General features: G+C 45.4%; 1 protein-coding gene across 1 annotated transcript in view; it reads right to left on the bottom strand.

The window, feature by feature from the left end:
* Positions 1-20,829, bottom strand: part of SMARCAD1 (SNF2 related chromatin remodeling ATPase with DExD box 1) — an 833,806-nt gene that overhangs the window by 574,449 nt on the left and 238,528 nt on the right. Inside the window, exon 5 of the mRNA XM_086961941.1 lies at positions 13,872-13,935. Coding sequence (XP_086818067.1) covers positions 13,872-13,935 — 64 coding nt within the window. The remainder of the gene's footprint in view (positions 1-13,871; positions 13,936-20,829) is intronic.

Here is a 20,829-nt window from a genome sequence, read left to right as displayed (position 1 = left end):
CCCATGATGCGTTCGGACAGTTCCTGTGGCTTTGAACACATGATTGCGCTACGTACTGATGGTATATTTAAAGTGTCACAACACCATGTGACTGATTACATATTTAAAGTGCACAGAAACCAGACTACTTTCAACTGCATTCAAAGATGAAGAAAGACTACCATACTGAAATCAAATGACCGCACATATGCTTAACAACTCTATCTCGATCAGATAAACATTTTAAAATCAACGTAGACTGCTCGAGGGATAATAAATACCTCATTGTACACACACACACACAAAATAGGTACAAATGCAAATTCTGAGGTTAAGTGTGCAAGACACTGTACAGATGCTACCTGTAGCTACAGTTCTGCAGTATCGGATTCACAAGCTTGCTGGTCAGTGAAATCAAGAAGCTTTGAGCTCCACTTCCAGCAGAGGCTTCAGCAGATAAGATTTTTTTAACAATGAAAATCCAGACTGGACCCTCATACAAGCGAAGGAGAGAGTGTTATGGTCTATGAATATATAAAAGAATGGGAAACGAATTATTCATACGTAGCATACATCTTATCCAGCTTTGGCTGCTTCACAAATGTACATGCTTGCATTAAGAATATGAAAGCATTATACACTTTGTATATAAAAGTAGGCAGAGAGAAGATGCTCATCTTCATGAAACGAATTACAAATAATCTCCTGCCCCACTGCAGCGTTCAATCATAATTGGGTGTTGAGCCAGTAATACTTCCTGAAGGCATGGGTAGATGCCCAGGTCACTGATTTGCAAACGTCAGATAAACGGTCCAGAAAACAATGCAGTCATAGTGAGGAAATATAAATGTTATGGTCAAGTTGTGTTCCCTAGCGTGTACCCCACCGTCTCCATGTACCAGCTTAAAGTGCATGTAACTTCCCTCCTGTGCCAGCTATGAAGACGCAAATACATTTGCGTCCAACGTTAACATGTCCTCTTTCAGACCCACCCTGAATGGGTTGAATAGTCCGTTCCTAAGTATGCTATGCCAACGTCTTTTTGTAGTGCACTTTACACGTTTTTCAGCTCTGGCAAAGTAGGCCCTGAATTTCTGCCATCGAGCCTTTTTCTGGCTTCTGACTCTGAAAGCCTCAGCCCAGGCTGTCTCTGTACCCGTGAACTCTGACTTACTTCCAGCGCGGCCCACCGCGCTTAGCTCAGCCTGCTGCCTGCCAAGACTGACTACAACCTTCAAATTATCTGTTCCACTCCTCGAAAATACATTCCTGCCTACTAGTTTAAGTAAACATCCCCCAGCTGCAGAGCCAAAGGGCCGGCCTGTCTCCGTGCAAGTAATTCATAGCCTCTGTTACCATGCTCCCATGGAAGGCCCATGCCCCCACGCTTCTCATGCAGACACTTAGGCGCTTATACACGCACTCACAGTCAGTATAAAATAGCTTCTGCCCCAGAGACCTTTTCCGTTCAGATAATATGGTTCCCAAACATCAGATATCAGATATGATAGAAGTACAAGCTGAACTGACATGCCAGACTTCTGTCTCTTTCCGTCAGTGTAAATGTCAAGCCCCCTGCACCCTCCAGTTTCACGTCAATCACACGTCATGCAGCTGCGCGCGCATCCAAGCCTCTGATTTCTGCTGACATTGCAACATTTCTGTTTAGTGCCACCCCCATGTGACACCTACCTGTGACGTTTCTAGCGCACACCTCTAGTTCAGGCCTAGTCCACGCCTTCTGATTACGTACTAGTAACACGTGGATGCTGTTATCTTGTCTTCTCTCAGCTGTTACGCCTCCTATATTGGTTTCTATGGTGTAAATTAAGTATATAAGCTATGTATTGTCAATAAAATATTGCTCTATCCCTTCCTGGACCCTTTGTGGTTGCAGGAACCTGATATCCAGTTCCGGAACGATTCCTTTTTAAGGAATAAAACCCCTAAGAACTCTAACACCACGGACTCTGTTTCTTTCTTTCCGATTGAGTTATTATTGATTAAGTACTTACCTGCATAGAAATTAAGACGGTAAATTAAATATTTACGACATTTTGGCGCCCGAACAGGTACCCCTCCCCCACCCCACGCGCCGGTTGGTGCGTTGCAAGCTCTGTCCCCTGCCATCAGTTAGAAGGAAACTACGCGTACCGGCAGGATTTCCTGTATCTCCCTCTGGCCCACGGAGGTGACGAAGACTGCGATCAGCACCCAGACGAGGCGGTGAGGAGTGCGGAGGATCCCGACCAGAGCCTAGCCGAAAGAAGCAAGGTCCGAGGTGTCAAGAGGCCCACCAGTTTTTCCGAAGTTTTCCGAAGTATCCACGTGTCGAGTCGAGTCGAGCCCTGTCCAGTCGAGTTTTCCGAGGCCTTTTGTTTCCGTGCTTCCCGGTGAGTACCATTGCTGGGACGTATCTAGACGGGTTTGGGTACACAAGTCCGGTCTGCACTGTTTTTAGACAGTGTATCTGTACTGTTTAGCAGTACATCCGTTATTTCAAGTTTTTGCACTGTTCTTAGCAGTGTATCTGTGCTGTTTAGCAGTACATCTGGTATAGGGGGTAGTCATATATGTCTCAAATGTCTTTTCATGTGATTAATGTCGTGGTATGAGTGTGACTGTTTTTAATGTGCATTATTGTGTTCTTGTATAACTAGCTGTATTCAGTATTAAGTAGCAAGGATTGAGCATTCAGTACTAAGTAAACAAGATGCCGTTTTTCAACAAGTTAAAGCAGATAGGAACTAGGAAAGGGATACTAGAGGAAGAAATTCCTATCCCCCCTAGGGACACTCCTGGAAATTTTATGTACCATAAGCATGGCATAGATGCCATATTATATCTAGATTTATGGGCCGATTATACTAAACATCTAGACGAAAGGCACAGATGGCCTGTTACCGGAACATGGGATGCCGAGTGCATCATGAAGGTAGAGGAAGCATTATGGAAAAAGAAAGCCAGACAATCTCAGAAAGACGCCATAGAGTTTTGGCGTAAGGAATCACATAAGCGTGCTGAAAAAGAACTACGTAGAGAAGACAGACTTAAAGAATCAGATAAAGCCCAAGAAAACGAATTAGTTACTGAAGGGATCCGAGTAAAATCAGAACAAGTAGACCGTGCACGAAACAATCTCGTAAACGGTATGTATCTCGCGGCCGAGGGTTCGCCTGAGGCCATTTCAGAAATACCGAAAAATCTGCCGCCACCATTGGTTCCAACTAAAGTAACTCATAGGACCACTAAAGACATATTCCTGAATTCCTATCTAGAGGATGTAGCACCCGCTTACACCAATCTGCCTGTTCGCGCCCCGCCTACTGACGGGGACGGGGGTGTCAACCCGCCTCCAGACCAAATTCTGCCACAACTGCAACCAGGTTTCCCCGTTCGACCGACCATTCCTCCACCTCCACCACTTCCCGCACCTAAAATTGATCTACCGAAACCACGTCTACCTGACCCTACTAAAAGACAAATTCAAGTTCAGATACAGACTCCACAGAGAGATAATGTCCAAGCTTCCGCCTCAGGAGGTGCGACCGGGGGTTTTCGGACCCCGCCATTAACACACAGATTAAACCTTAAGGATATGCAGAGTCCTTTCACGTTCAAATCACCCCGCCTCGACATACTCAAAGAAAACCTTACAGTTTGCAGATATGATCCAGTACCCGGCAAAGACGATAGAATGATGATGGCATCACTACGGTTACGAACTGCTACTGATTTCCTGCTGTTATTTGCAGGAATGAAGGAGCGCCTAGATAGAATATATCAGTTTGTTCAGACTGGGAAAGACCCTGACAGTATTAAGGATGCCATGGAGCATCAGAAAGTTGACATTCAAGCACAGACACTACGTTTTTTCATAAATTGCCTAATAAGAGAACGAGACAGGCCTGAGACAGATCAGGGTGAATTAGATGCACTCAACAGGTGGGGTCAAAATATATCTGAAGGAAAACACGATAAGGGGACTTGCATAGCCAGTATGTACAAGAAAATAAGAAAAGCAGTGATAGACATACACAAAGAAGAGAAAGAAAAGGCTTCCTCCGAGGGGGAAGAAGAACCTGAAGAACCAGAAAAGACTACAGATACTATAGCGTATGTAGGTAAGGGAACTTACCTTAGGAAAGGCATTCGTCCAGAAAGCAAGAGGGTTTTTCTCTCTGCCTTAACAAACCCGAATTCTCCTGAACATCAGTTCCAGGAGACTGATAAAAGGCTCCGAGAACGAATGGGGTACCATGTACTCAATTCTATGGATGAACAAGAACTAGCCCGGTCAGCCATATTATGGACTGACAATCCGGATATATACAATGATGACACCGTAGCGCAGACATTCCTGAACCTTTCCCCAGACGAGCAGAAATTAGCAGGTGTATACATGATTCAGCACCTCCTCACGAAATACAGAAACCAACATTCTGATCCAGGTCCCTTACACGAAACATTAGAAGCACTACTCATGGATAGATGGAGAGGTCTAAGTACCAAGTTAATACAAATAATTCTAGAACAACGACATAGATATAACACTTTTATAAGCTCCGAATATGTTCCCGCTCCGCCCCCAGAAAGAAAAATGTATCATATGGAACGTCTGAATGGCATTGAAAGTCAGAACCCCTTACGAGAAGTGCACCCAGTTATGGGTGAGGATCATACCTTGAAACGTGTGTATGTACACACGCCTCTGACCAAGTTAGAACTGTTAGAAATGAAGAAACTAGTCCCGTGCCATGATAAAGACCCCGCAGGTTTTCACAGAGAGCTTAAAGACATGTTACTAATGGGGGATTACACATATGAAGATATCATGAAAATGTTAAAGGTACTGCTGCCCACGGGCATCTACGAGAAACTAAAGGAAAAAGAATGGGAGGTGGGAGAGAAAAAGATTGTATGGGCAGAAATAGAAGACGAAGAGAACAAACGTGTCCCAGGGGTAGGCCTTGGGGAGAAAACTAAAGCATTACCAGGTTTGATAGTACAGGTTCTGCCAAGATTACTGACAACAAGAAAGGAAGACTGGGATGCAATCTCAGCATGTAAACAGAAACCCGACGAAGATACTAGTGACTTCTATTCAAGATTCGAGAAATGTTTTATTATTAATAGTGGTCTTAAACCAAGTAGCGAGTCGTACCCGCATCTTTTTGTATCAAAGTTAGTTGAGAATTCCCTGTTAGCAGTTAAAAACCGTGTATACAAGGTTGAGAGTACATGGCAAGCAAATACGCCATCACAGATGTTACAAATGTTACAATACCATCAGAACAGAATTAGAGAAGAACAGGACCAGGAACAGAAACGTATGAAAGACACGAAAATGAAAATGCTAGTAGCCCAGTCGGTCCCAACCGACGGCCACAGAAAGGGTACGACCCAGACAGGTCACGCCGCAGCTCCCGTTAAAGGGACATGCAACTATTGCAAGCAGCCAGGTCACTACGTACATGAATGTCCAGTTCTGAAACATAACATATCAACAGGTAAAACTAAAGAGAGACCGCATCCACCAAGACAAGATCAGGCCCAGCAACAGACCTCACAGAACGTACAGCCCATGCAGAACACGCAGCCTATGCATGCTTCATCTCATACAGCACAGACAGTAGCGGTATCACAGCCACAGCCCATTGCCGCGACTCAACAAGTTTCCCAACAGATGTACCAGTATGCCCAAGCTGCTTACCCCGATTACCAACGATACGCATGAAACAGCCTAGAGAGGGAGTTGGGTTTGCCTCTTATTGAAATTCCTGTAGATCAAGAAGGTCCTTATGTACACAGTCAAGTATTGGGAAAAGACAGAAAGTTTTTAATTGACACAGGGGCAAGCCGCACCACAATAAGCCATGACGAAGTCCCAGGGGCACCCCTCTCAGGCTCACAGAATGTTTCCCTTGGTTTTTCAGGACAGCCCATTGTAAATGAAGTATCAGAACCAGTCCCCCGGGCTGTGGGTCCATTATCACGAGTTACAGACTTGTTACTTACGAAATCATGTCCAGAAAATCTGTTAGGAATAAAAACATTGAAGGCTCTAGGAGCCATAATATGCTGTTCCCCGGAGGGAGTTAGACTCTTTCTGCGGGATTTCAAGGGTCATTATGTATTACGAGAGTTTGATGTCAGATTGAAAAATGTACCAGATCACTTGTGGGCAAAAGGCCCAACTGATGTAGGTTGTATGCATATCACACCATACCGTGTTACACTCAAGACAGGAGTTGTTTTACCGCGAATCAGACAATACAAGTTACCACCCGATGCTGTAGTGGCTTTACTGGAAATCATTGAAGAGCTCATTGCCCAAGGAGTGGTCGTAGAGACCGACTCCAATATCTGTAATTCACCCATCATTCCAATTCTTAAACGTACTGATCCCAATGCACCGCCAGTATATCGGCTGGTGATTGATCTGCGAGAGCTGAATAAATGCATTGTACCACAGTACCCTGTGGTCCCTGATATCTCTTCCCTATTGACTGCTATTGATTCTGAAGCAACGTTCTTCACTGTAATTGACCTCAAGAACGCTTTCTTTAGTGTACCTATTGATCCAGAGAGCCAATATCTCTTCGGATTCAGTTTAAATGGACGAAGTTTCAAATTTTCCCGCGCACCTCAAGGATTCACAGAAAGCCCCAGCATCTATAGTCAAGCACTGAAAAGACAACTAGATTGTATTCAAATGCCAGTTAACACCGCTTTACTGCAATACGTCGATGATCTGCTGATCACCGCACGAAGTGAGCCCGAATGTGAACAAGCATCACTGACAGTTTTACATTTCCTGGCCGACAAGGGACACAAGGTGTCTCCTTCGAAGCTACAATTCTGTGTTCAGCAAGTTGTGTACTTGGGTCACTTGCTGTCCAAAGTGGGGAGACAGCTCACTCCCGATCGCATTCAGTTAATTGTAAATATGCCACAACCCCAGACACAAAAGGAAGTGCGGGCCTTTATAGGCCTCACCTCGTACTGCAGACAATGGATTCCTCAATATGCATTTCTAGCTAAACCACTCATCCAGTTAACGACACAGGAGGCAGCGATTTCGACTGTCCTCCCTTGGACTCAGGAACACACACAAGCCTTTGAGGAATTAAAGAAAGCATTATGTCGAGCACCAGTTTTAGCGACACCATGTTACAGTAAACCGTTTACACTTTTTGTTACAGAACGTGATGGCACAGCATTGTCTGTCCTCACTCAAGACCAAGCAGGTTCACATAAGCCTTGCGCTTATTTTTCAAGTACATTGGATTCAGTAGCCCAGGCACTCCCTGCGTGCTTAAAGTCAGTAGCAGCAACAGCACTAGCAATCAGACAGAGCGATTCAATTGTTTTAGGCCATCAGTTAACAGTACAAGTTCCACATGCTGTAGAGGTTCTTTTAAACAGAACCCAGACTCAGCACTTGACTATAGCACGACTGACAGGTTACGAATTAACGCTATTCCAGCCACACATAGAAATCAGACGCTGCAGCATTCTGAACCCCGCAACACTGTTACCTTCAATTATGACAGATCCAGCCCCGCATGATTGTATAGAGATCATTAATGCAGTAACAAAGCCCCGACGAGACTTAACAGATGTTCCACTGACAAATCCAGACCTGACACTTTATGTGGATGGTTCATGTATGAGAACAAGTACAGGAGAATTAGTGGCCGCGTATGCAGTGACCACTGAAACCGAAGTAAAAGAAACACATCGTATTGACACACTGTCCGCTCAAGCGGCAGAGCTTATTGCTCTGACCCGAGCCTGTATACTAGCCAAGAACAGAAATGTCAACATATACACTGATTCCCGTTATGCGTTCGGAGTTGTACACGACTTCGGAATGTTATGGCAAGAACGAGGTTTTTTGACCTCTCATGGTGCCAAAATCCAACACGGTCCCCTCATTCAAGCACTGTTAGAAGCAATACATCTGCCTTCAGGCATATCCGTCATGAAGTGTAAAGCACATACTAAAGTTACAGACTCTGTTTCCCAGGGTAACGACCTGGCAGACCAGACAGCAAAACATACAGCATTGACTCACAACCAGACAACTGACGTGACAAAGACAATAGTACCGACAAATTGTATGACAGTCAGGGATCCCACACTAGATGTAATCGATATTCAGACACATGCTACCCCAGATGAAATAAAGAAATGGACTGAACTAGGAGGGATCCAGACGGATCAAGGTTGGATGACGAAGGGAAAATCTACATGGTTTCTCCCTGATTCTATGGTTCAAGTCATGATCAATACAGCACATAGTCCAGCACATCTAGGAGAGAAAGCGATGTTAGACAGTTTACAAAATCTTTGGAGCAATAAACACTTACGAGCATCAGCAAAACAGAAAGTGCGTACTTGCATGATCTGTTGTCAGTTCAATCCAGGTAAAAGCGTCCCTGTAGAGCAAGGTGGATTTCATCCTCCCGATCACCCTTTTGAAGTCCTCCAGATGGATTATATCCAGATGAACCGTTGTCGAGGATTCAAATATGTCCTCGTAATTGTGTGTGCACTTTCCCGTTGGACCGAAGCATATCCAGTCCCAGATTACACTGCTCCGACCACTGCCAGGCAGCTGGTTCGTGAATTCTTCCCACGGTACGGCTTGCCTCGTGTCGTGTACTCAGATAACGGACAGACATTCTCATCCGAATTAATGAAAGAAGTTTCCTTGTTGCTAGGATATCAGTGGAAATTCCATTGTGTCCGACATCCCGAAGCCGCAGGCCTTGTAGAGAGGCATAACCAGACATTAAAGACCCGCCTTGGTAAAATATGTCAAGAGAAAGGGGTCGACTGGATAGTCGCCCTGCCAGTGGCACTGTTCTATATGAGAATGGTTGCCCACTCGAGATGAGGACTATCCCCGTACGAAGTGGTCTTTGGTAGACCACCGAATATGTGGGGGACGCCCATTCCTAAGAAAATTACTGATGTTGATTGCAATATGTTGACAGATTACCTTGCCTCCTTGATGTCTGCACTCCAATCATGTCGTTCACAGGTTGCCGCAGCCTTCCCTGACAACACTGATGTAAAGCCGCATGATGTCCGTCCTGGCGACCTGGTTTTAATTAGGAACTTTGACAGGAAAAGTCCGCTGGAGCCCCGCTGGAAAGCGCCGAAGACCGTCGTCCTTACTACGAGGACAGCAGTGAAAGTGGAGGGCAGAAAGGGGTGGATCCACACGAGCCATATCAAACTATGCAATGAACTGAAACCAGACCCAGGCTCGTCCACCCCTTCCAAAGACTGTATCGAGCCTAGTGATTTTAAAGTTTCCGAACGAGAGAAAACTCCCCAAGAGGAGTATCGATTAAAGCTCCGATCTAGCAAGTCAGACAGTTTAATTGTTTAAGTCCTCCCCTACGTGAATCGGTTAAATAGTTTCTGACATGTATCCCCTAGATCGAGATAGAGAGAGAGAGAGAGACAATTCAAGAAACGTACATATTGCAAATCACTGCGTAGTCACTGTATAGTGACATTGTTAATCATGTTTTTTCTAAGTCTTCTGATTATTGTTGCAAGTATACTACTTCCTATCTATTGCCCTATTTTCAAGCGTGAACAATCTGCTTACAATGTTTCTGCTGAACATTCTTTTAGCGAGTTACCTCCACATGAACTTTCTTACAGACTTGCGCTGCGCAACAACACATTCATTAGTATGCTACATCACTCCCATCAGACTAATAATGCTACAAATTGCTGGATATGTGGGCGACTCCCTCCCTACCAGAATTACAAGGGAGCTCTGCCCCTCTTTCCGTACCCGTTCACTCACAACGGCTCCTGTGGTGCATGGTTTAAAATAATTAATTCCTTAGATCCTGATATTGCTGTTTTCGACGGGAGCTGGGTTTGGGGAAACTTGAACTTAGTCCTGCTCGACGTCTGTTACCCTGATAAGGAGGGACTCCCCACTAGAATAGGAACTGATCTAGAAAATGAAGTATATGGATTAAGTAATTACACAATTAACCTTATGATTCTTACTGTTGAATCCGAAGCTGCACCAGTTCGGCCCGCTATGTCAGTATTACCAGTCACTGGTGAATTATGTGTCAGGAAGAAAGGTTCAGTACACTTAGGTCATAGTAAATGTACTACTGTGGTCGAATTCAGTGATCATGGTAAATCGTCCTTTAAAGCTATCCGTCATTCCTATTTTGTTTGTGGTCATACCGCATACATACGCTTACCTCCAGATTGGGATGGTACCTGTTATATTGCATTCCTTCTGCCACCTGTTTTTCTAGCTCCTCCTGATTATCACAGAAATACAAATCTAGTAAAGAATAGACTCAGAAGAGATCTCCCGCTTGTCGACTACACAGAAACGGCATGGGAACAATACACCGATTTTAATAAAGGATTCTTTTTCTTTTTAGGCCCCGTCCAAAATAGTAAACTAATACGCAGATTAACTAGAACACTTGAAGCAGTAGTGAATGAAACTGCCTCCGCCCTAGGTAACCTAACCGAAGAGCAGTCCGCCATGCGGGTTGTTGTCCTTCAGAATCGTCTTGTTATTGACGTCATCTTGGCAGATAGAGGTGGAGCCTGTAAGGTCATCGGGTCAAGTTGCTGTGTTTTCATTCCAGAAAACGCGCCATCAGTATACAAAGCTATTACACGTCTTCATAAAATTGCCAATCTGATACATCAGAATCCAGGCACCTGGACTTGGTCCGGTTGGTTCTGGACAACGTTAACCGCTTGGGGATGGAAGATCCTATCCTTCCTAGGCATTGGCCTAGTCCTAGTATTCAGTTGCTGCCTGTGCTTGCAGTGTGGGCCAGCGATTTGTGGACTGTGCGCCACATCATGCATTGAACATTCCAGTTTTCTTTCAAGACGTGAAAGAAAGAAAGAAGAGCAAATGATGTTACAAGAACAAACTGATCGATTCATGAGGATCGATATATCATGAAGGGTCCGTAGGGAACAAGGAGGGAATGAGGAAATATAAATTTTATGGTCAAGTTGTGTTCCCTAGCGTGTACCCCACCGTCTCCATGTACCAGCTTAAAGTGCATGTAACTTCCCTCCTGTGCCAGCTATGAAGACGCAAATACATTTGCGTCCAACGTTAACATGTCCTCTTTCAGACCCACCCTGAATGGGTTGAATAGTCCGTTCCTAAGTATGCTATGCCAACGTCTTTTTGTAGTGCACTTTACACGTTTTTCAGCTCTGGCAAAGTAGGCCCTGAATTTCTGTCATCGAGCCTTTTTCTGGCTTCTGACTCTGAAAGCCTCAGCCCAGGCTGTCTCTGTACCCGTGAACTCTGACTTACTTCCAGCGCGGCCCACCGCGCTTAGCTCAGCCTGCTGCCTGCCAAGACTGACTACAACCTTCAAATTATCTGTTCCACTCCTCGAAAATACATTCCTGCCTACTAGTTTAAGTAAACATCCCCCAGCTGCAGAGCCAAAGGGCCGGCCTGTCTCCGTGCAAGTAATTCATAGCCTCTGTTACCATGCTCCCATGGAAGGCCCATGCCCCCACGCTTCTCATGCAGACACTTAGGCGCTTATACACGCACTCACAGTCAGTATAGAATAGCTTCTGCCCCAGAGACCTTTTCCGTTCAGATAATATGGTTCCCAAACATCAGATATCAGATATGATAGAAGTACAAGCTGAACTGACATGCCAGACTTCTGTCTCTTTCCGTCAGTGTAAATGTCAAGCCCCCTGCACCCTCCAGTTTCACGTCAATCACATGTCATGCAGCTGCGCGCGCATCCAAGCCTCTGATTTCTGCTGACATTGCAACATTTCTGTTTAGTGCCACCCCCATGTGACACCTACCTGTGACGTTTCTAGCGCACACCTCTAGTTCACGCCTAGTCCACGCCTTCTGATTACGTACTAGTAACACGTGGATGCTGTTATCTTGTCTTCTCTCAGCTGTTACGCCTCCTATATTGGTTTCTATGGTGTAAATTAAGTATATAAGCTATGTATTGTCAATAAAATATTGCTCTATCCCTTCCTGGACCCTTTGTGGTTGCAGGAACCTGATATCCAGTTCCGGAACGATTCCTTTTTAAGGAATAAAACCCCTAAGAACTCTAACACCACGGACTCGGTTTCTTTCTTTCCGATTGAGTTATTATTGATTAAGTACTTACCTGCATAGAAATTAAGACGGTAAATTAAATATTTAGTCCACGTGACTGTCGTGTAGGGCGAGTGCCCAAGTTGTTTTCAGTGTCTCGCGAACTTTTGAGCTGACAAGGGTGATTAAAGTCAGACAGAGGAGAGAGGAGTTTCCTCAATGCAGTCACCAAATTAAATTTCAAAGCGGAGTACTTCAGTGCAGCTCTGGCGAGTCTCATTAAGACTGGCAAGATTTTTTGTGGCTGCATCAGTAATGGATCTGAGATAGGTCATAACCATATGCAAAACCTTTTCCACTTATAAGACATAGGTCTTAATAGCGCTCTACAATCATATTGCCTGTAGAAGTTACAAATTTTTCATGAAAATTCAAAAAACCAAGACCTATGTCTGGAGCTAATAAGATGTTAAGTGATGGATTATGACGAAGTACATGTCAGTAATTCTTGGTCATGAGATGGCAGTTTAAACAGCATTGGTGTTCCACGGACTACTCTGATGTCTGTGAACCAGAACGGTCTGGGCCAGGCTAAGGCCACCCTTATTCCTCAATACTCTCTCAATTTTGTAAATATTAAGCAGCATCAAATGCAAAATTTCCATACAACGGAATCTAAAGTAGACTCCCAACAACACATACATTCGTAACCTCTACCACCTGTTCAAGAGCTGGCATTTTCCACTTACCAGAGAAGTGAATAGCAACTCTAGAGGATGAGCTGTGGCTACCAGGAATCCATATCCCACTTATGGCACCTGACATAATGTCGGCTTTGTGTATCCACACACATGCTCTTAAGGCACAGGTTGATGATGTGACCGATCAACCAGTGCCACAGTTCCTGATCCTCTTCTGACAGCAATGGGGGCTCAGTTTCACAGTGTTTTCTAATACAGTAGACTGCAGTCATGTTTTCTGCCCGGATTAAAACGTTCTATTGTTTGTCGTGTGGCATGAACACTATTACGACTACTCTGTCACCTTTGATTTGTAAGAGTTCAATGTGAATCTTTGCTTCTGAGCAGAACCAGGAGCGATTATTTATAACACAAGAATTTGCAACCAATTAACAACTGTCCAGTTTAATGAAACTTAATTTTCAGGCTGCAACAGATGCGAAAATATAAAAATACGATTTGGCAAATGTAACATATGTGAAGTAATGGGGTTACGTCAACATATACAATGTAAAGTGTAAAATTGCAGATTTTGTGCAAATGTTCCCTTTGAGCCTTTAACCAATGTAGTAAGAAATAACTTTTCACTGGCCTACAATGTTAGACTGTTACTTGGAAGACAATGTTGAGGAACGATTGTAAGAATAATACTTAATTGTCTAAAATAATTGTTAAGCAGAATACACTGTTAAGGAAAGATTGTATGAAACCTATGATGAGACTAATGGTAAGGATGTAAATTATATATAGATATACTATATGAAATATTATTAGAACAATGTTTTTGGTTAATATTAAAATAAAAGCTAGTACTATAAACAAGTTGTTGCTTATATTGTATAACAGCCAAAGAAGTGGAAATGCTTTGCTGATTAGTTACAAACTGGAGATGATGTTGTAGCACTCAATATAGTAAGACCTCATTGGGACAACTTCCTTTCTAGGTAAACAGTACATACTATTGACTAAACACCTAGGCTAAGCCATTGAAAACACATAAAAAATATATATACTTTACTGTGAATGCAGCCTACCGTTATCAAATATAATCAAGCCTGTAGCGACTGCCCCTTCCAGAGTGCTTGTTGATTTCATCAGCTGAAAGTGAAGGCAGCCAAAAGTTAGCATACAAGTGATGTGTTAACAGGGTATACATTTCTCACTTTAATGAAAAGTTAGAATGGCTTCATTATATTGTAAATCTGTATAGTGAATAGACATTAATAATCAGCTATTTTAAAGCAGTCTAAACGTAGTGAATAACTGATTATTACATTTCCAAAATCAGTTTTAGTTACTTTGACTAAGATAGTCTATAAAGGTCTAGTACTACAGGATTGTCCTCCATATGGAATTGACCCATATATTGTAACCGGAAGCAAGCTTTTCCAATGGCAGGTATTTAAACCAATGATTAGTTTCATTATAATCACAATTGTAATTCCTGAAAGCGAACAACCAATTTGGATCAACCACAGTAACACTTTATTTGATAGAAAGAAAATAGGCCTTCCCCATAATAATGAAAAAGGAAATGGATAGTCCGAAATTGGCCAGGCAAAGGTAATTACTGGAAATCCTTACACTTTACATATTTCACACCAGAATGTTAACTAGAGTAAGCAAAACTTTCAACCGGATTTATTTGAAAAAGAGGAAGCTAAATGTACCCAAGGAACCTAGAAGTAGTTTTGTAAAATAAGTTTAAGTTCTGTTATTTTCAATGCTTAATGCTGGTGGAATCAGACTTCCTAATGGGATCCAATAAAATTATTTGAATTCGAGAAGATTCAGTGCACCTTGTGAAGTTGTTATAGGTCATTTTCTCCAGGCATGTTTCGGTTGTCCAGATTGTCAACTGAAAGATGTGTAAATAAGTTAGTTTTATCATTTTTAAAAAGGATAGTGGAATAGTTCAGGTCTAAGCACGTAAAAATCACCAACACACAGTAAGAATCATCATTTTGATTAACTTCCCTCCCCTTAATAGGAAAAGTGATTTGTGCTTAGTCAGTTACATTTGTTGGCTGAACTCTGGCCATATTCTGCAGCCCAGGATTTAATTGCTGGAAGAGCAGCATGAAGGATTTCACTTGCAAAAATTGCAATGTTATCAGCATAGGTCAAACCCTTAACTTAGTCCTTTAAAAGAGAATGGGGTGATATTATAGGCATCTTTAAAAGTAAAAATAAAGGAGAGTAGTCCAGCCAGAGACAGCGATGGCTGTCTGAAGAGCAAGCTCCACTGAGCTGGCAGGCCCAGCGGACATGGCAGCAGGCAGTGCTCTTAGACTAAGGAAGATCTGCATGGTCCTGCATAACTCAGAGATCCTGGGGGACTGTACTAGTGTGCTGTGATTCCTAGACTCAGGCGATCTCAAAGCAGATCTGCATGGCCCTGTACAACTCAGAGACCCTGGGGGATTGTACTAGTGCGCTGTGATTTCAGAAGCCATAGCGCTCAATGCGATTGATTGAACGGGCTGGGGAAGCCTTGGGCATACCGAGCCCCTTTGCCTCCCCCACAGCCTAGATGCCTCCTCTAGGCGAGGAGTACAGCCGGATGAACATGTCCTCACCCGACTGGCCTCCAAAATGCTGGGGCCTGCCTGTAGCATGATTTTTCTGGTGGAAGGACTCATCGTCCCCCAGGGTCTCAGGACTGACTATCGATCCGGCTGCACTGGGGCCTTCTTCTCACTGCACTCCTCCCCCAGGAGTCTTTGGGCGCAGGGGGCCTGCGGTGAGAGGGACGCCTTTATGACAGTACGGGTCAGATGCTGGGAGTGGCCAACTGTGGACCACCTTTGAGAGGGAAGCTGTAGCATTGGACTCCTTGCCCCATCCAGCAGTGATCAGGGGGGCACGAGTGGGCAAAGACCTGGCCTGCGGAGAGCGCTTTCCCCGTCTCATTGTCTGTCTCCTCGCTTTCCTGTCTTCTTTGCCACCCCTGTGCCTCCCCCCCTTTGATCTTGCTCCACACCGGGAGTTGGCAAGTGCACCTTCACCAATTCTCTGGACCATCTGAGTGATACCTGTGGTCCTCACATTGCACGCAGGGGGGAATGGTGCCCTCCCTCCCCTGCCTCTTTACGCAGTCCTCCTCAGAGCACCGACTTTTTGTCTACTCTCTGTCTGTCTGTTGGTGTACTTCGCTGACCGGAAGCATGCTGGGGATTAACGCCCACTCTCTCACTTGGGACCTCCATGCTGCACGCCATGGCCTCCTGGAAACTCACCAGTCGGCTGTTCTTCATGGAAGTTCACTCCCAGACCAAGCCGAATCTCGGCGGCAGGGCACAAAATCCAAGTCTTGTCTGTCTTTTCCAGGGAGACGAAGGAGAAGCGAAGGGGGTTTAGGTCCGTTAGACCGCAACTGCGCAAGTGGGACATACAGTTTAGTGTTTTTGAGCCGGCGGGCATTTGAATCAGTATGTACGGCAAATCCAGGGACTTCCGCGATTTGAAGAAACTGCAATCTTTCTTGGACAGTCTGCATGATAGGTCATGGACCCAGAACCGGCCACCCCATCCCTCTCAATCATCGCCATGCTACTGCTGGGGACTGAGGACCAGCAGCTCCACAGGACCTGAAACCAGGGCATGTTCCACCATCTGCAGAGTGGCAGAGAGAAGGCCATCAAGGTGGTGACGGAGCTGACCCAGGACAGGAGCCACAACAAGTCCTGCTCGCTGCTCAAGGACGGCCCACCGATTGATATACTTAATCAGAGTCTGCAGTTGCTGTATCCTTGAGTCAGTATCTTTATGGGACTAACAGATGAGTATGGCATGTTTGCTTACTGTTCACTGTTTATTGCCAGTTCATGGTATGTTAATTGCTTGTTTTCTCATGTTCACTCGTGTCTGCGAAGTTTTTTCGCCTTGCGGTGTGTGTGCCGGACGCACGTTGTACTGCCCTCTCTGGCCATCTTGACCATAGTGCGGCCATGCTTATCCGTACTACCCCCATCCTCTTCATTTGCCATGCCCTCCCCTCCTAGGGTGTGTAATCGTTCTCTCTCTCTTCCCAACCCCCCTGATCGAGGTCATTCATTCCATCACTCATTTGCACATTCCTGCTGCACACATCAGTGATCTCCTTAGACGCCCAGCTGGTTGCTGCACTCCCCTGTTTATGGACCTACCCGGACTGAGCAGATTTCTAGGTTTGAACCCACAGATTACAGTTTCAAATGTTGGTACTGACCATTGGTCATTTGTTGGCTTGAGGGGTGGGGGGGGGTGGGGGGGGGGGGGCAAGATGGCAGCCGCAAAGGCTGTGTAATTCGGAGCTCCATGCTGACCCCTCTTGTTTTCCTGCATTTATCCCCACATCCCATATAATTTCTGCTTGTCCACCTGCCTGGGCGTCACACCCAGCTCGGAGGCATCAACAGACATAGCCTTCACTGGGGCGGATGCTTTTGCCCGGCTGTCTATTGCCTGTGGCAGTGAACCCTGTTGGTGACCTGTGATTCACGTGGCATGCTTGGCCTGGCCAGCGGACCCCATACTCGTCTATGGGTGCTTGTGAATGCCCAGGTGTGCCTGTACTTGCGCTCCATTGATCTGCACAAAGAACAGGCACGTATTGTCGCCACTTGCTGCTGAGCAAGCGGATTGCTAAGTACACAGATTGCCAGCCACACACTTACTTAAATCCTCTATTTTTGAGGGAACAAACCATAAGAGACTTCCTGGTTCGTTCGGGTATATCACTCAAACCCTTTTATTATTTATTTGTTTTTTGTCTTTTTTTAAGTATTGATGTATGAAAGGGACACCTTATCGTTTTGTACACCTTATATACAACTGTCAGAAATGTAGCTAAAACAAGTTTTATTTTATACACTTGCAGATATCCCGTATTAAGACAGAGCCCTGATGAGAATCCGTAGAGTTGACATACCGGATTCGAAACGCGTTGGCGTAAAAAGATTAGCCATTTATTGGTTGAATGGACTGAATGAATTAATTTGAAGTCTATTTTTCCTTTTTTGAACTGCCTACATTCAACTGTAGTTCATTGATTTATGATTGTCATCAAGTTTATACTTTTGACTCTGGTCTTTATGGAATTACGGATGATTTTTTCTTCGTAGTATGAATATTTGAGTGTATATATATATCAGAGCAATTCACTTTGTATAATATAACTAGTTATGTGTATGTGTTGTAAATAATCGCGAATTGTAAATAATTGTATATAAGGTGTACAAAACGATAAGGTGTCCCTTTCATACATCAATACTTAAAAAAAGACAAAAAACAAATAAATAATAAAAGGGTTTGAGTTATATACCCGAACGATCCAGGAAGTCTCTTATGGTTTGTTCCCTCAAAAATAGAGGATTTAAGTAAGTGTGTGGCTGGCAATCTGTGTACTTAGTTATATTAATGGTCCAGCTAGCCCCACGTCCCAGGACCTGACTCCCCCATTCTTCAAAGAGCAAGCGGATTGGGCATGGCCGACCTTACCCTGCGCTGAATGTATCGTGTGGCCTGAAACTCTGGCAGATGTGCCAATCTCTGAGTGAAGGAGCCAGAGTCTATAACCAGTGAGTTCCGCTGCACCGCATGGTGCACCTGGGTGTGCCCGCAGCCCTTCCCCCGTGGATTTGGGCATGGTGCTGCTGTGTGTGAGTGTGGTGCTTTGCTGGACCCCCGCCCACCCCGGGGCGCTCTATTGCAGGCTAATCTGGGCCGTGGTTTTGGCAGCACCCATGGACCATGCTGATTGCAACACCTGCGGCAACTGCTCAGTAATTGTATTCGGATGATGTCTCCCTATGCTGGCCTATGCTGTTAAACTGGCCTGACTGAACTGCCCGTCAGGCTGAGGCTGCTGCCCTATACAGTGCAGCCTATTTGAGATCCCAACTCTCCTTTGGTCAGACAGCCCCCTTGTGATTACACCGGTGCTCTGTCTCAAGCGGCATGGGTGCTGTGGAAAAGGGCTGACATCCTGTGTCAGCAGCTCGTGGCCGGATGATGTAAGGTCCTGTGGTTTGCATACCATCTGTGATTGCCTGCCTGTGCAGGGGTGCCATTAGTCTTTTTACTGTTTGCAAAACCGCAGCATATGGTGGGTGGCACCGCCGAACCGGCCTTGGCTCACGCAGACAAGATCCCTAATTGCATGCAACACCTGGAAAAGACTCTCCAAAGAAATTTGGCGCAGTTTGATAAAGTACCCCAACCCATCTTAGACACTAAAACCTCCCTGGAGGCCTGCATTGACTCAGTCTCACTAGAGGTCAATTTATTGCGTGTCGATCATCACAAGCTGTCGGATCGTGTAGCTGAAACTGAATCTGCATAGGCAGTTCACCACCCCACCAATAAAGATTTGCAGGAATGTCTGAAGAAGGTGGAAGCGGAGGTCGCAGTCTTGCACCGAAGGCAGAAGATGCTGAGGGCAGATACAGGCGTGACAACATCCGCCTGATGGGCTTCCCTGAACACTCAAAGGGCCCTAGCGTGTAACTATTCTTAGAGGACTGGCTAGTCCGCACTGTCCTCGATGGCAAGGCCCCGTATTTCTTCTTGATTGAGAGAGTCCAGCGGACTCAGGGAGTTTCCCCCTTTTCCAGGAGCTTCCCGCACCCCATTATAGCAAGGCTCCTCAACCGTTGAGAACGCAACCTGCTCCTGCAGCGCTTCCGTTTCAACTGTGTCCCTGACGGGGCATTAGACCGCTCTGCGCCCTCTCTCCAAACAGCACCACCCGGTCAAACCGCTCAACACCATTGCCAATGGTTGACCCATATGGGTCGTCAGGATACCTGGCAGCTCACACACCAGAAGGGCCGTTAATAGGCCTACTATTCTCTTGTACATGACATTCACACCAGAACTGATTTCTTACTTTGCACACCCTACTTGGCGCACAGCTGACCAGGGTGGAATACTTAGCGCCCACCTCTCTGACTTTTCCCCAGTACAGCTCACCATCTGATGGGGGTGTTCATAACCCCTCATACCCACATGGTGACTCCAAGTGGAGGTACTGACCGACCCCTCCACACCCCAGCCCCGTCGGGCAGAACTTGCCCAATGTCTTGAAAATTATTTCAAGCATAATGCAGGTACTGCGTCCTCCTGAGCTCTTGAGTGGGATGCTCACAAGGTGGTAGTGTGCGGCCATTGACTACCTGTGAGGTGCGTAGGAGGTTATCAGAGGACCTTTTGGTAACTGAACATGATCTTCGCTCTTCGGAGGTCCAGGCTGCCACTCAGACAGCCTCTATGGAGCAACTACAACGACTGCGCAAGCAGAGCTCGGAGGCTGGCGCACACTGAGCACACATGATTATAGGCGGCGCTCAGCCCTGCAACATGCCAAAGGGTATCGAGCAGCGAAACTGCTGGTGTAGTTGACACACAATGATCAACAGCGCACTCCCGTAGGTGCATTATAGTCAGCCGATGGCATACTGCTGACCAGGCAACTGGATATTAAGCGAGCCTTTCGGGACTACTACCGCAAGCTCTATTCTGCCCCAGCTGCTGCGGAGACTCACACCATACAGGAATATTTTGAAACCATACACTTGACGCGTCTGAATGCTCTGCATCGAGCGGAACTTAACACACCTTTGCTGATGGAGGATGTGAGCACGGCTATATCCTTGATTACCCAGATGGGTTGCCCATTGAGTATTAGGACACCTTACCCACTCAGACCACACAACGTCTTCTTGACATCTTAAATTAGGCTAGAGAGCGGGGTTTCATGCCAGATGCACTCGGCGAAGCACTTATAGTAGTCTTGCCCATGCCCGGTAGGGACCCCTTGGAAAATCGATCATATCTGCCTCTATCCCTGCACAATATAGATTGTAAGATCGTAGGCAAAATCCTGGTGAAACATCTCCTTCTCCTAGTAAAGTCGCTGGTCCAGCTAGATCAATCTGGGTTTCTCCCAGGCTGCAGCACCTTCCTGAACATGAGTCGCCTCCTATATAGTACCAGAGGACACTCCCCGTT

The sequence above is a fragment of the Lissotriton vulgaris genome, chromosome 3_1, assembly GCF_964263255.1.
Source record: "Lissotriton vulgaris chromosome 3_1, aLisVul1.2, whole genome shotgun sequence".
Lineage (NCBI taxonomy): Eukaryota > Metazoa > Chordata > Amphibia > Caudata > Salamandridae > Lissotriton > Lissotriton vulgaris.
The sequence above is the reverse complement of the archived record's forward strand: the minus strand, read 5'-3'. Positions and strand labels throughout refer to the sequence as shown.